Below are 16,758 nucleotides of genomic sequence, written 5' to 3' on the forward strand. Positions count from 1 at the left end.
CCATTTTCAGCTCCTCGAACATCTCATATGCTCCGTGTTGCTCAAAACGCTTTTGGAGCCCCGGTTCAAAGCTGTAAAGCATGCCGCACTGAACGAGGGAGTAATCATCAGCACGTGACTGCCAAGCGTTCATAACGTCTTGGTTCTCTGGGATGGGTGCTTCACCTAGCGGTCCTTCTAGGACATATGCTTTCTTGGCAGCTATGAGGATGATCCTCAGGTTCCGGACCCAGTCCGTATAGTTGTTGCCATCATCTTTCAGCTTGGTTTTCTCTAGGAACGCGTTGAAGTTCATGCTAACATGAGCGTTGGCCATTTGATCTACAAGACATATTTTACAAAGATTTTAGACTAAGTTCATGATAATTAAGTTCATCTAATCAAATTATTTAATGAACTCCCACTCAGATTTGACATCCTTCTAGTCATCTAAGTGTTACATGATCCGAGACGACTAGGCCGTGTCCGATCATCACGTGAGATGGATTAGTCATCATCGGTGAACATCTCCATGTTGATCGTATCTTCCATATGACTCATGTTCGACCTTTCGGTCTCTTGTGTTCCGAGGCCATGTCTGTACATGCTAGGCTCGTCAAGTTAACCTAAGTGTTTTTGCATGTGTAAATCTGTCTTACACCCGTTGTATTTGAAGAGGTGTAGCCAGGGGGTTAGGGAGGCACCAGATGTCAGGGTGCGGCTGCCCTCCCCCCCTCTTTATATAGGGACCCCGGGGGGGCGCCGGCCCTAGGAGATGGGATCTCCTGGGGGGGGCGACGGCCAAGGGGAGTAACTTGCCCCCCAAGGCAAGTGGAGGCGCCCCCTCCCCTAGGGTTCCCAACCCTAGGCGCAGAGGGGGGCGCACCAGCCCACCAAGGGCTGGTTCCCCTCCCACTTCAGCCCATGGGGCCCTCCGGGATGGGTGGCCCCACCCGGTGGACCCCCGGGACCCTTCCGGTGGTCCCGGTACAATACCGGTGAACCCCGAAACTTTCCCGATGGCCGAAACTCGACTTCCCATATATAATTCTTTACCTCCGGACCATTCCAGAACTCCTCGTGACGTCCGGGATCTCATCCGGGACTCCGAATAACTTTCGGTTTGCTGCATACTAATATCTTTACAACCCTAGCGTCACTGAACCTTAAGTGTGTAGACCCTACGGGTTCGGGAGACATGTAGACATGACCGAGACGGCTCTCCGGTCAATAACCAACAGCGGGATCTGGATACCCATATTGGCTCCCACATACTCCTCGATGATCTCATCGGATGAACCACGATGTCGAGGATTTAAGCAACCCCGTATACAATTCCCTTTGTCAATCGGTACGTTACTTGCCAGAGATTCGATCGGCGGTATCCCAATACCTCGTTCAATCTCGTTACCGGCAAGTCACTTTACTCGTACCGTAATGCATGATCCCGTGACCAGACACTTGGTCACTTTGAGCTCATTATGATGATGCATTACCGAGTGGGGCCAGAGATACCTCTCCGTCATACGGAGTGACAAATCCCAGTCTCGATCCGTGTCAACCCAACAGACACTTTCGGAGATACCTATAGTGCACCTTTATAGCCACCCAGTTACGTTGTGACATTTGGTACACCCAAAGCACTCCTACAGTATCCGAGAGTTACACGATCTCATGGTCTAAGGAGAAGATACTTGACATTGGAAAAGCTCTAGCAAACGAACTACACGATCTTTGTGCTATGCTTAGGATTGGGTCTTGTCCATCACATCATTCTCCTAATGATGTGATCCCGTTATCAATGACATCCAATGTCCATAGTCAGGAAACCATGACTATCTGTTCATCAACGAGCTAGTCAACTAGAGGCTCACTAGGGACATGTTGTGGTCTAAGTATTCACACGTGTATTACGATTTCCGGATAATACAATAATAGCATGAATAAAAGACAATTATCACGAACAAGGAAATATAATAATCCTTTTATTATTGCCTCTAGGGCATATTTCCAACAGCTGACACGTCGTCGGCGTCGCTGTCCCAGTCCAAGCCACTCCCCTGCCTTCCCATACAGAGAGCGTCGCAGTCACGCCGGAGCTGACCCGCAAGGACCCGGAAGGGACCCTATGGACCCATATCTGGGCCGGGGACGCGCCACCGGCCAGCCAGCACCACCGGACCGCCCCACCGCCAAGAGGCAGCACCACCACGGCGAGTGTCGTCGGCCTCCGCACCAGGACGCCGGAACGCCACCGGCCGAGGCGCACCGCCGCCGGCCATCACGCCCGAGCAAGGGAGGGCCGCGCGCGGGGAAGGGCATGCCCACCACCGCCAGCACCACGCGGCCGAGGACCGGCGGCGCACACTGACGGCGGCAGGAGGAGGGAGGGGCGCGTTGGAGGGCTGGAGGAGCGCGGAGGAAGGGCCCCCGGCCGCCTCGCTCGGGGAGGCGGCGCGGGGGTACGAGGGAGTTGAGGGGGGTGGGGGGGAGGAGAAGGGGAACAGGAGGGGGAAGGGGCTGGCGGCTCCGGCGGGCTCTGGTCGCCGCGGCGGCGGCTCCGTGCGGGGGAGCCGGCGGGGGGGGGGGGGGGGGGGGGGAACCCTAGGGGCCTATGAAGTAATTATTGGTCAAATGCATGTTTTAACCCATGCAAAAAAATGCACTTCTTAACGAAACAAAATACGCCTTACTTTAAGAACGGAGGCAGTACTTTTTTGCGCCAGAAGTAGTTGTCTTTCGCTACTATCCTCATCGCAGATCCACCGTATTGCTACGGCGACGCGCATTTAGCGGCATGCACATGCAGTGATGACACTGCATTTTTTTTCATTGTAAAGGAAACAACATTTCGCAAAAAAAAAAAGGAACGCAGGATGTCTTCTGTGTGATGTACTAAAATGCACGTTGTTCTGACGGCTCTAAATACCCGTCATTCAGTTTTCCTCCTGATCAGCATAAGGTTTTGTTTTATCACTAAAGAAAACAAACTTCAGAGAGATTTTATCATTGGCGGTTACCTGTCTTGGCTAGCACGACCCCGTGTGCCGCTCGGGCGGAGTGAGTTTTCTCTTTTTCCCTTGCTCTGGAAGCATCATGGCTCCTGAAATCTGCTGCTCCCTCTGATCCATATTACTTGTTGCAGCTTTAATACAACCCTCCGATACTTTAGTACAACTTCAAAGTTGTACTAAAGCTGCGAGGATCGGGGGGAGTACAAAATCTATTTTGGGGTATTATTAAGAACTTGAATAGAATACACAGCCATGGCCTTTTCTCTTTAGCTCAAGGTGGACTTTATTAGCATAAAAGGAAATCGGGAGGAGGCTTGTATGTATGGTACTGACATATCATAGCAAACTGTGTCTTTAAAACCTTAAGACTCTATTACTAGCTGATTGTAAATTTGGAATATATCCCGTTCTGTAGTTAACAACGATGATGAGAGAACTTTATTATGCCCATGCCCAGTGGATACCAAATCAATGGTCGCCAAATGATAGAGAGCAATCAGTCCACTGGATATAGCGTAGCATACCTTCTCCTCTCACGATGCGGCCGTGGCGGATATGGTTTCTGTTTGCTTTCCATCGGCGCCGGCGGTGGATGAGGTTCCTCCTTTTTGGGTTGTTCGACCATCGGCGGTGGAGGTGGCGGTGGCGGAATCACTATGCTCCACCATGGCGGTCTCTCCGGCGTATACATGGGTAGCGGCGGCAGTGGCGGCGGCGGTGGCGGACAAGGTTCCTGTTTTTTATTATCTGGGCCGCGTTGGCCGATCTGAAATGGGCCAGCATGTTCTGCCAAAATCCACACGATGGTCGTGAGCTCACCACCACGGCTGAGCTGCCTGGCATGGGATTCCCGGCTGCATCGGGTGCCCGCATACAGCAGCTTGTCCACCCACACGTTGAAGATGAGCTCCAGCAGTTCTGGCATCTCTGACTCATCGGCACTGAGCAGCACCATGGCAATATTAGCTCCGTCGGAGACCAGACGAGTTTTATCATGCTCCAGACCCCACTCGCTGTCTGCGTCCTTCTTGTCACGGAGGATTCTGGCAAGCTTCTCTTCTCTGCCGCTCGCCGTCGAACCGGAACCTTGAATGGAACTGGTCCCAACCTCATCACGCCATACATCCTGCAAGGACTCCTTGGTTACTTCGTACAGGCTGCGGAGAACAAGGCCCGGTAGCATGTGCCGGCGCACGGCGACGAGGAACATGAGGTACTCTGACAGCGCCTTGATCGCCTTGGCATGTTTCGTCTCTGCATACAACTTGCCATCATCACTCGTGAGGAAAACTTGCGTGGCGATGTGCCACACAAGGATGTCCTCCTGGAACTCACGGCCAAATGCCAGCCGGAATCTCTGCAGTTTCCTCCGGCGCCTCTTGGCTGCCGCCTGACCCCAGAATGTCGTAACGTCATTCATGGAATATGCAGCCTCCTCATCCTTGTCGACCTCGTATGTTGACTTGAGTATCTTCCGTACACGTTCGAACACCAACCTCTTGACATCTTCTGAAAGCTTAAGACCTTCAGACTCAGAGTGCCGGTGTTCGTTCCAACCCTCTTCCAATCCAATTTTCTTGGCTGCTCTCCCGCACAGAGTTGTCGTGTCACAGGTACGAGTGCACTCGTGCAGCAGGCTGTACTGCCCAATGGTGCCCGACCACATTCTGTAGCTGCTCGGCGCCATGAGAAAGGCTAGCCGGCCACGGTGCAGAGACACGATGACACGGCGGAGGCGACGCCATATCCCAGACCCAGAGCACAAAACATTGTGGTGAAGCCAGCACCGTGGCCTAGCCTGCAGGAACATGTGCATCCAGGTAGACCCAACTGCCCCAAACAGCCATCTCACGTCCAGGATGAAGGTAGCTGCCAGCAAGGTGTAGGTAATGACCAGATCTTCTCTCCTCTGGCCGTCTTTGCTGTAGAACAGAAACAGAACAAATGCCGTGACGGTGGCGATTGGCGAAAGAAAACGGATCAAGTAGCCGCCCCAGGTGTGGACCATGGCTGCCTTGGTGTAGAGGATGTCGTACATGAGAGAAAGCTCCATCTCCACCACCTTGCACATACTCTCCCACCCAAAAGAGAACATTTCTCTGCTTGCATCAAGTTCAGGTGAATCCATGTTGACAGAAGAATCAGTCATTGCACGCTGGCAGAACGGGAACATGTTGTGGGCAACCATCAGGGCTTGCTCATTGTCCAGCACAGTTCCCTTTCTGGAGCCCGAGACATCAGTGAATCTGCTTAGTTTCTTCTTCTTGTTTGAGCTCCGGATGTTGCCCAAGTTGCCTCGCCGTAGTGCGAACACCCTCTCCACATACTTGGCAACACCGACGGCGAGAATGATGATGGATGCCCGAAGCAAAGCTCTGTCGCCACCGCCAAGGTATATGTGCTTGTACACGACATAAATGGCTCCCCCGACCTGCACGAAGGCATTGAGTGCTTGCCGCCCTGACAGCACATTGTCCTCGAGGGAGTAGGCGCTAATGTTGTCCGGGCCGCCGAGATGCTGCAAGAGGAATGGCGCCCAGAACGCGACCAGCTGCGGCTGCTCCTCCAACCTGCTGCCGAAGGACAGGTTACCAAGGGCATACGCCGCGGCCCAGTTGGCCAGCTGGTATGCCAGCCACAGAAGGAGCATCCGCCCACCGGAGGCTGTACGCCGACGAATCCCGGCAAGGAGGATGAGAACAAGATGTGCAGCAAAGCTTGAAAGGACCGCTATCCGGATCATCCCCATCTGGTTCAGCCATCCTTCCATTTCTCCTGCACTGAAATCAAAATTAGATGATAATATCTCATAGGCAATTAAGCTCATACCGGTAATACTGTTGTCATGTTTCGTTAAGCATCATGGTCTAGTAAATTCTGCTAACCGAATTCTAGTTTATTTATTGTATCCTTCCCATGGCACTGATTGATTCACTCTAATTATGGACTCTTTGTTCATTTTTCATGTGACTACTTTCCAATCGGTGGGCTATTATGCATGAAGCAAACCGAATCTATGTTTACTTTTGGTACGGGAGAATTCTTAGGAGGAAGCAACACAATATCATTCTGCGCGTGGTAGCAAATTAATGGTGGTACTGTACTAGTGTAAAATAAAAACAGGGGATGCAGCTTGTAAAACTAGTATGGTAGGACAGGACATGTCCACATTTTAACAAAATGGAAGTGATGCCTTAATGGTTATGCACATCGGTTGGCTGCTTAGCTACATCAAATATAACCAGAATGACCTTAATTTTAATTAAAATTACTCTTTCAGAAAAAGAAATCAATCAACTCTGCTCATCTCATTCTGGACAAACCAAGATTTAACTTATCTTCTCGCTTCTCCACGAACCCCCCAATCACATATCAAACTAGACCGAATCATTGGCAGCGCAGCAGGTGAAACAAGAAATTTTCGACGGTCAATTAAATCATCATCACAATGACCTTAATTTCTGTTAAAAAAAAACTCTTCCAGACAAAAAAAAAACAATTAAATCTCTGCTCGTCTCATCCTGACCAACCAATATTTTGCTTATCCTCTCGCTTCTCCACGGATCCCCAATCACATCTCATCCAAAAACCTAAACCAAATCACTGGTTGCGCAGCAGATTAGAACTAGAAATTCTCAACCGGCTGGTAAAATTAAGGGCTAAAAAGAAGAAGAAGAAAAGATCCTCCTAGGCATAACACAGACAGTCACGAGCTTGGAAGAATCAGGAACGCGATGGTGGGGAACAGAGATCAAGAACCCTAACCGGAGCCCATCAAATCAAAACACGATTTGCTGAAGAAGAACGGACGCCACAGGCCGTAGTCTTGGATTTGGCGGTTACCTGTGCTGGCCTTTTGGACGGCGGGCGATCCTTGAGCCACCTATCTCGTCCTCGTCGGTCGTCGCCGGAGGGACGGGGTGGCCTGGGTAGCGCTGACATGACGCACTGACAGCAGTAGTCGTCCACGCCGCGTGATTCTTTTTTTTGGGGGTTGACCCCCCGCGTGGACTTGAGAGTAGAGACGGAGGAGAGCGACACTCCATTTTAGAGCATGGTTAAGAGCATCTGCTCCCGCGATGAAAATCTGCCCCCTCAAACATCCACATTCACGGACGTGTCCGGACACGTTCGTGGACACTAACCGCCTCAAATAATGCAATTCACTTTTGAATACCTCAAATTATCTCAAATTAGAAATCTTAAATCTATATTATTACACGCAACGTAGCAATCTTTAAGCGGAGCTTGTCCGGTCACAATGGCCATGTCCGACGACCAGCTGCGCTCCCCAGAGTGTTGGTCCGGTCGCCGACAAGGTAGAGTGAGGCATGGAACATGAGCCAGCTCACTGGACTCAAGGCGCCGCCGTCTCTCATGCCCTACTCTTCCTCGTCGAAGCCCGGAACCCGTTGGGTGCCGGTGGACTTCAGATCGATGATGGATCCGTCCCGGGACGAGCCGGGGACATCCACCACGACGCGGTTGCGGTGCTCGAACTGGTGCACTATACGGGGCGCCGAAGAATGCGACTCTGCCTCACCGACATCCACCGCCTCGAGCACTATCGTCGCCTCCCGCGCCCGCTGCCTCCCATGGCGGGCACGTCGCGCTATGGTTGCGTCGGACGACGCCCACGGTGCTTCCATGACCTCAGCGCGCCAACGGAGGGGTTGCGCGTCCGCCACCGCGTTCGGACACCAGACGAACCGCACCGCCTCTGGTGAGGCAGCGACGGCTGCCCTAGCGCCGGATCCATGCGCCATTTTGGCGGACGCAACGGATTTCCAACGGAAGGAGTCCGAGCCTTGCCGTGCATGGGCCTCCTCCCGGGGAGCGGCGGAGCGCAAGCCGGGTGGCCATCTTCTCCTTGGGGCAGCGTGGGATAAGCTCGGGGTCGACGGACCAGGAGTTGAAGGACTCGAATCCACTGCTCGCTATGCCGGAGACGGCGGGACACCGCCGGAGACGAGCTTTGGTGGCGGAGGGGAGTGGAGTAAAGTGGCTAGGGTTTGGTCCAGCATGCGGATAGGGAGGAATATATGTGGGGTCAGGTGGGCCAGCGTGGGTCGGGTCCGACATGGCGGGCGTGCCCGGGCGCCCCATATCCCTCCCATATTTGGGCTGGATATGAGGGGTGCCAGTCAGCCCGGGCATTTGAGACCCGTTTGAGGCGCCCGACTGGGTCAAAATTTTGTGACCGACCGGTCAGTGACCAGGCGGCCCGCCCAGGCATTTGAGGAGGGTTTGGGGTGCCCGGCTGTAGATGCTCTAACATTACAGTCAGCCAGCTCCTCACTACATGCGTGTTTGGTAGCCGTATACACCTTAAATCAGGCGAGTTAAGCCAAAAACATTGTTTGGTTGCATACGGGGTGGGATGGCTTGCATTGGCACGAACCTTAAAGCAGCCTAGAGCCCGGCTCGCTAGAAACCCTCAAATCGGCAGTTTTCAACGAGCCAGACTAAGTGCATCGTGATACGTCTCCATCGTATCTATAATTTATGAAGTATTCATGCTGTTATATTATCATTCTAGGATGTTCTACAATCATTTTATAGCAACTTTATGTCATTTTGTGGGACTAACCTATTGACTCGGGGGCCAATGCCAGTTGTTGTTTTTTGCTTGTTTTTTACATCGCATGAAATCAATATCAAACGGAGTCCAAACACCATGAAACTTTTTGTGGACTTTTTATGGACTAGAAGACATCCAATGGGCCAGAGCAGAACCTGGGGAGTGCCCAGATGGGCACAACCCACCAGGGCGCGCCTGGGGCCCCAGGCGCGTCCCGGTGGGTTGTGCCCACCTTGGTGGCCTCCTGCACCCCTTCTTTGCCCTATAAATCGTCAAATATTCAAAAAAACTCGCGGAAACCCTAGATCGAAAGTTCCGTCACCGTAAGCCTCTGCAGCCACGAGAAACCAATCTAGACCCTGTTCCGGCACCTTGCCGGAGGGGGGAATCATCACCGGTGGCCATCTTCATCATCCCCGACGTCCACCATGATGAGGAGGGAGTAGTCCACCCTCGGGGCTGAGGGTTTGTACCGGTAGCTATGTGTTTAATCTCTCTCTCTCTCTCTCTCATGTTCTCGAGATGTCACAATCTTGATGTATTGCGGGCTTTGTTAATATAGTCAGATCATATGGTGTTTCCCCCTCTCTATCTTGTGATGAATTGAATTTTCCCTTTGAGATTTTGTTTTATCGGATTGAATACTTTTATGGATTTGAGAACACTTGATGTATGTCTTGCTATGAGTACCCGTGGTGACAATGGGGTATCGTATTGATTCACTTGATATATGTTTTGGAACTCAACTCATGCATTCCCGAGGTGACATTGGGGTAATCTGTGCATAGGGGTTGATGCATGTTCTTGTCTTTGATTCTCTAGTAGAAATCTTGGGGCACTCCTTGAGGTTCTTTGTGTTGGATTGAGTATTATGAATCTGAATTTGCTTTGGTGTTATTTTAGTATGAACTTAAGGATAGATCGATCGGAAAGAATAGCTTTGAGGTGATTTCGTACCCTACAAACAATTTCTTCTTATGTTCTCCGCTAGATAAGAACTTTGGAGTGATTCTTCATCGCACATGAGGGGTGATTATATGATCCAATTATATTAGCACAGTTGAGAAATTGCACTAGCGAAAGTATGGACCCTAGGCCTTGTTTTCAAACATTGCAATACTGTTTGTGCTCCGTTTTATCAATTGCTACCTTGCTGTTTTTATTTATTCAGATTATAAAAATATATTTCTACCATCCATATTACACTTTTATCACCATCTCTTCGCCGAACTAGTGCACCTATACAATTTGCCATTGTATTGGGTATGTTGGGGACACAAGAGATTTCTTGTATTTGGTTGCAGGTTGTTTGAGAGAGACCATCTTCATCCAACGCCTCCCACGGATTGATAAACCTTAGGTCATCCACTTGAGGGAAAATTGCTACTTTCCTACAAAACTCTGCGCTTGGAGGCCCAGCAAGAGTCTAAAAGAATAAAGTTGTGTAGTAGACATCAAGCTCTTTTCTGGCGTCATTGCCGGGGAGGTGAGTGCTTGAAGGTATATCTTTAGATCTTGCAATTGAATCTTTTAGTTTCTTGTTTTATCACTAGTTTGGTTTATAAAAATAAAACTACAAAAAAATGGAATTGAGGTTGCATCATATTATTCATCTTTATAATGTCTTTCGTGAAAATGATGGAAAGGAAAATTGTGCTCAGTTGTTAGAAGAAGAATGTTATAAAATGTTTGGCATAGAATCCATTGATGAGCATGATTGCAATGTTGCTAGTATGAATTCTTTGAATATTCATAATGCTAGTGATATGCAAAGCCTTAAGCTTGGTGTAAGTGCATCTAGTGCCCCTTAGTGATTTTGGTGTATTGAAGACTTATAGGTTAAGGGACTGATGCGTTTGTGAGTGTACACAGGTCTATAAGTCTATGAGGAGTTTGATATTTACAGAGAAAGTTGACCCCTAAAAATGAAGTTCTTCGATTGAAGACTTTGGATTTCTGAAGACTTTCTGAAGACTTTGAAAGTGAAGAAATTGGTGTGACCTTGAAGACTTGGCAATCATTCGAGGAACATGAAGCGTGAAGACTTTCATTTTCGTAGTTTCATTTTCTCTTTCTTGAGTCATAGGAAACACCGTACTGTTAAAGGGGGTCGAGGAAATACTAAGGAAAAATTTCCATGTGATGCTCAACTCAAAATCCTACACCTACCAATCCCTTCGAGTGAAGCCATTGGAAATCTCATACAGTTCAGTCATATTCTTTAGTGACAAAGACAAAGTTCTTCTGGTCTCTGAGGAATTTGTTCTGACTGAGGATTTAGGAATTCGCTAGTGTAGATTGCCTACACAGTGAGGATCATGATAGCCCTGAGGAATTTGAGAGTCAAAATTCCGACCGTTGATGTGCTATGCGCCAGCTGTCCTAAAATATCTACCCACCTAACGGTCATATCATTGAAGGGCATTTATGTCTTATCATGTCGAGCTGCTCCCTAGGCTATAAATAGCCGCCCCCTACAACCACTAGCTGGTTGGCTGCTCCGAGAGAAACTGACACTTGTCATTTGAGAGCATCCCATCCTCCGAGGACTTTGAGCGAAAATCATCAAGTGAGAAAAACCCAAACCCAACACACCTACAATCCCAAAGTGATTAAGCATCACTGAAGAGATTGATCCTGCGTGGATCCGACGCTTGTTACCTTTGAAGACTGTGCTTCTTCCAGACGGTTAGGCGTCATGGTCTAGAGCATCCAAGAGGAATTGTGGATCGCTGAGTGACCGAGTCTGTGAAGGTTTGGAAGTCACCTGAAGACTTACCACGAGTGATTGGGTGAGGTCTGTGTCACCTTAGCTCAAGGAGAATACGGTGAGGACTGTGTGTCCGGTTCTGTGTGTCCTCGAGTTTAAATACTCAGTCGCTCCAACCAGACGTACAACTGAGACAGCAGTTGGAACTGGTCTACCAAATCATTGTCTTCACCAAGCTTACTGGTTCTATTTCCTCAACTCTTTCATTTCCTCATTTCAGTTGTTGTGTGCTTGTTCATATCTGTTTGAAGACTTTGACTGAAGACTTTCTCAATTTCCTCAGTTCAATTTCTTCAGTCTGTCCGTCTTCATCCTGTGTTATCCTGTGCTTACGCTTTCTGTACTCTCTGCTTGTCTTCATTTCATCATGATGACTATGCTTGTGTTCTGCTATGTTTACTTTTGAGTACTTATTCCACTGTAAGTAGTTCTTTATTTAGGAATTTCCTCACCAGCAAATTCCTTAGTGAAGAATTCATAAAAATCGCCTATTCACCCCCCTCTAGTCAATATAATGCACTTTCAATTGGTATCAGAGCAAGGTACTCCCTTGTTCTGTGTAATTTTGGTTTAACCGCCTGGAGTTTTAGTTATGTCGACTGCAGGAATGAGAAATGTATCTTGCGACCCGCCCCATCTTTGACGGTCATGAGTATCCTCGGTGGAAGGCCATGATGAAGAAGCGACTCATGGCTATGGACAGCGAACTGTGGACTATCACTGAGATTGGTCTTACCAATCTATGCAAGATGGCGGAGGCTGATGACATTCGCAAGTACACTCTACTCAACCTCACAGCGAAGGATGTCATCTGCTCCTGTTTGTCCCAAAACTAGTTCAGGAATGTCATGCATCTCAATCACGCAAAGCTAATCTGGGACCGGCTCTCTGAGGTCTATGAAGGTCATCGAACACGTCATGATCCTTGGTTTGAGGATTACAATGAATCACTCAATGCGATGGCATTCGGACCAGAATCATCATCTTCTTCGCCATGCCTTATGGCAAAAAGTGCTAAGGTAACCGAATGCTACCTATCCGAGTCCAGTGATGATGAATCTGGAGATGAATTTGGACCCAGCTATGTCAAACTTGCTTCCCTGCCACTAAACAACAAAGAGCTTTGGAAAAAGTTCAATACATGCTAAATAAGAGCGATGATATGTTGGGTGAAGAAATGGATCAGTCAAAAGCTTTGGCTGAGAGTCTTCAGAGACTTCAGTCCAAGTTTGACACCCTTCAAGGTCATCATAACACTCTCTTATCTGATCACGAGAAGCTTTCTTATAAATTTCTTCAAAGAAAGCAAGATCTTGAGAAGCTAAGAGTGGATTATGAAGATCTTCAGAAGGAGCGTGATTCATTACTTGCTCAACAAATCAGCGCTACTCACGAAGAATTTGTTCCTCCATGTCTGAAGTGCATTGAACGTGAATATGCTAATTCTTCACCTGAATGTTCAAATGCTTCTAATGCTACAAATTCTTCATTTGTCTCTGCTATCACTAATTCCTCATCTGAGGACATTGCTAGTATCACTGATGATGCAGGGCTGAAGGAATTGTACATGACAGGCATGTACAAAAGCCTCAAAGGGCATCAGACTCTTTGTGATGTGCTTAAAAAGCAGATCCTCAACAAGAACCCTAGGAAAGAGGGTATTGCCTTTGAGTGGAAACTCAATGCTGATGGAACATATTGGAAGCCTGAGCAGTACCACAAAACCTCATTGCTTGCTGCAAAGGGACCTCCAGTTGATCCATCCAATTTATCTGGCTTTACATGTGAATCTCCTCATTCTTCTGATGAGTCATTTGACTCCAACTATAAACTGTTCAAAAATTAGAATGGTGAAGTATTTGCTAGATATGTTGGTACTAACTGCAGGAACAGTTCCCCTATGAAGAAAATCTGGGTTCCCAAAAGTTGCCTTGAAAGTCTTCAGGTGAATGTCCTCATGACACCACCTGTGAAGAATAGGAACTCCAGATCAAATTCTTCATATGGACCAAATTCTTCATATGGATCCAAGTCCTCATACGGACCAAATTCCTCACGTGGATCAAATTCCTCAAAAGGATCAAAGTCCTCATATGATCATCATCGTGCTAACCCTTCTGTTTCGCAGGGCAGAGCTAAGGGCTATGAATATGAGCATTATTCTTCTAATCATTATGTTCATAAGTCCTCGAAGAATTTCTCTGCTTATTCATATGCTTATCCTAACCCCTCTTATGTGAAAAGAAGTGGATTGGCTTCTATGCCACCTTTCTCATATGGTGCTTGCAGAGTGATGAATTCTTTGCCACCCCTTCAGATGTGGGTGGTGAAGAAAAAGAACTAATCTCTTCTGCAGGGTCAGGTCTCCAGACGTGCTCAAAACGTTTGAAGAATTTGCTGGAGACCTGAAATTGCCTGAAAGGACGCAGGCTAATCATGAAGAAATGAACCTTCATTTCTCATGTCCTCATACTATTTTATCTGTTCTATTGTTTGATGAAATTGATCTGATGATATTGATGTCAGATTCTTCACTGATGAAGTATATGAGTTCGCAAGTTGCACTAATTCATCTACAGGATGATCAACCCAAAGCCAATGAGTGGGTCCTCGATAGTGGATGCACGAATCACATGACTGGTGACAAAAATCTATTGATGGATGCTCCTTTATCACCATCGCATCTGAAACATATCATCTTCGCCGACAAAGGCAAAAGTCAGGTATTGGGTCTAGGTAAGGTTGCGATCTCAAAGGATCGACACATGGACAAAGTCATGCTTGTCGAGTCCTTAGGATACAACCTCATGTCTGTCTCAATGCTTTGTGATCTCGATATGGCTGTTGTCTTTGACAAATATCGTTGTGTTGTGATCTTGGAAGCTGACAATTCCAAAGTCTTCGAAGGCTTCAGGAGAGGAGACTTGTACATTGTTGATTTCTCTACAGGACCACAACCGGTCGTGTGCCTACTTGCAAAAGCTTTAGAAGGCTGGCTTTGGCATCAACGACTTGGTCATGCTGGCATGAGGAATTTGCACACGCTTGCAAAGAAGAAGCATGTCATTGGCATTGAGAATGTCAAATTCCTCAAGGATCACTTATGCGGAGCCTGTGAAGCTGGAAAGATGACAAAGGCCAAGCATCCAGCGAAGACTATCATGACTACCACTCAACCATTTGAATTGCTTCACATGGATCTCTTTGGTCCTAATCATTATTCTGCTGTTACAAATGATGCATCTCTATATGGTTTTGTCATTGTTGATGATTATTCGCGTTACACATGGGTGCACATTGTCACTTACAAACATGAGGTGCAGGAAGTCTTCAAACGATTTTCCTCGAGGGCTTCAACCAACTTTGGTGTGAAGATCAAGCACATCAGAAGTGACAATGGGACTGAGTTCAAGAATTCTGGTCTTGATGACTATCTTGATGAACTTGGTATTACTCATGAGTTATCTGCTCCTTATACTCCTCAGCTGAATGGCGTCGTGGAGCGCAAGAACAGAACTCTTGTTGAGATGGCTCGCACTATGCTTGATGAATACAAGACACCTTGTCGTTTCTGGATTGAGGCTATTGATACTGCGTGCCACATCATCAATAGAGTATATCTTCACAAATTCTTCAAGAAGACTGCTTATGAACTCCTCACTGACAAGAAACCCAATGTGAGTTACTTCAAAGTCTTCGGTGCTAAATGTTGGATTAGAGATCCTCATCACAATTCTAAAATTTGCACTGAAAGCACATGAGGGTTTTATGCCTGGTTACGGAAAGGACTCGCACACCTACAAAGTCTTCAACAACGTTCTCCACAAGGTTGTTGAAACTGTAGATGTGCAGTTCGATGAAACTAATGGCTCGCAAAGAGAGCGCCTACCTTCTGTGTTAGATGAACCAACACCTGAGGAATCTATCAAGTTCAAGGCTACTGAGGATGTCATTCCTACCAAAGAATCTACTGAAGAATTCATTCCAAAACGTGAAGAACGTCGAGCTGGTGCACCTGAAGAAAATGGTGCTGAGGAAAATGCTCCTGAAGAAAATGCGGATCAAATTCCTCGAAGACAACCCGCTCATCCTCGCATTGCAAACGAAGTGCAAGTCGAGAAGATGATCGATGACATTGAAGCACCAGGTCCTCTCACACGCTCAAAAGCTTCACATTTGTCTAACTCTTGTGGGCACTTTGCTTTTGTCTCTATCACAGAGCCCACTAAGGTAGATGAAGCATTTCTGGAGCCTAAGTGGATTCAAGCTATGCAAGAAGAATTACATCAGTTCGATATCAACAACGTCTAGGAACTGGTCAAATGTCCAGATCCTTGCAAGCACAACATTATTGGCACAAAGTGGATCTACCGCAACAAGCAAGATGAAAATGGCCTTGTGGTGAGGAATAAGGCACGGCTTGTAACTCAAGGCTACACACAGGTTGAAGGAATTGATTTTGATGAAACTTTTGCACCTGTTGCTAGACTTGAGGCTATTCGCATATTACTTGCTTATGCTAACCATCATGATATTATCTTACAACAAATGGATGTGAAAAGTGAATTCCTCAATGGTAAGCTTGAGGAAGAAGTATATGTTGCTCAACCCCCAGGTTTTGATGATCCAAAGCATCCTGACAAAGTCTTCAGACTCAATAAGGCCCTGTATGGCCTCAAGCAGCCCCCTCGAGCATGGTATGATACTTTGAAGGAATTCCTCATGAAGAAAGGCTTCAAACCTGGTTCACTCGACCCAACTCTTTTCACTAAATCTTATGATGGTGAATTGTTTGTGTGCGAAATTTATGTTGATGATATCATTTTTGGCTGTACTGACCAACATTACAGTGATGAATTTGCCTATATGATGAGTGAAGAATATCAAATGTCTATGATGGGAGAATTGAAATTCTTTTTAGGTCTTCAAATTCGTCAATAGCGCAATGACATATTCATATCTCAGGAGAAATACCTCAAGGACGTATTGAGGAAATTCGGCATGCAAGATTGCAAAGGGGTCAAAATTCCAATGCCCACAAATGGCCATCTATGCACTGATGAAAATGGTAAAGACTTCGATCAAAAGGTATACCGCTCCATGATTGGCTCTTTATTGTATCTATGTGCATCTAGGCTGAATATTATCCTTAGTGTTTGCATGTGTGCCTGATTTCAAGCTACGCCGAAGGAATCACACCATAAGGCTGTGAAGCATATTCTTTGATATCTAGCTCACACACCAACACTTGGATTATGGTATCCCAAGGGCTCTTCGTTTGATCTCATTGGATATTCAGACTCTGACTATGCTGGTGATCGTGTGGACCGCAAGTCAACATCAGGCACATGCCATTTCCTTGGACGATCTTTGGTCTGTTGGTCCTCGAAGAAACAGAATTGCGTATCACTCTC

General features: G+C 47.4%; 1 protein-coding gene across 3 annotated transcripts; it reads right to left on the bottom strand.

Moving 5' to 3' along the window:
• Nucleotides 1–3,329: 3,329 nt before the first annotated feature.
• Nucleotides 3,330–7,089, bottom strand: LOC123046783 (uncharacterized). Of its 3 annotated transcripts, none has more exons than XM_044470212.1 (2): nucleotides 6,837–7,089; nucleotides 3,330–5,773 (listed from the first exon to the last, which is right to left on the bottom strand). In XM_044470212.1, exons 1-2 carry the CDS (start codon nucleotides 7,037–7,039, stop codon nucleotides 3,490–3,492), a joined length of 2,487 nt encoding a protein of 828 aa, XP_044326147.1. In that variant the 5' UTR covers nucleotides 7,040–7,089; the 3' UTR covers nucleotides 3,330–3,489. The 3 variants fall into 3 exon arrangements, with proteins under 3 accessions (XP_044326147.1, XP_044326149.1, XP_044326148.1); XM_044470214.1 differs by having other exon boundaries at nucleotides 3,330–5,768; nucleotides 6,837–7,060; XM_044470213.1 differs by having other exon boundaries at nucleotides 3,330–5,768; nucleotides 6,759–6,892.
• Between the last annotated feature and the right edge of the window lie 9,669 nt (nucleotides 7,090–16,758).

Source organism: Triticum aestivum, chromosome 2B, assembly GCF_018294505.1.
Source record: "Triticum aestivum cultivar Chinese Spring chromosome 2B, IWGSC CS RefSeq v2.1, whole genome shotgun sequence".
NCBI classification, from domain to species: domain Eukaryota; kingdom Viridiplantae; phylum Streptophyta; class Magnoliopsida; order Poales; family Poaceae; genus Triticum; species Triticum aestivum.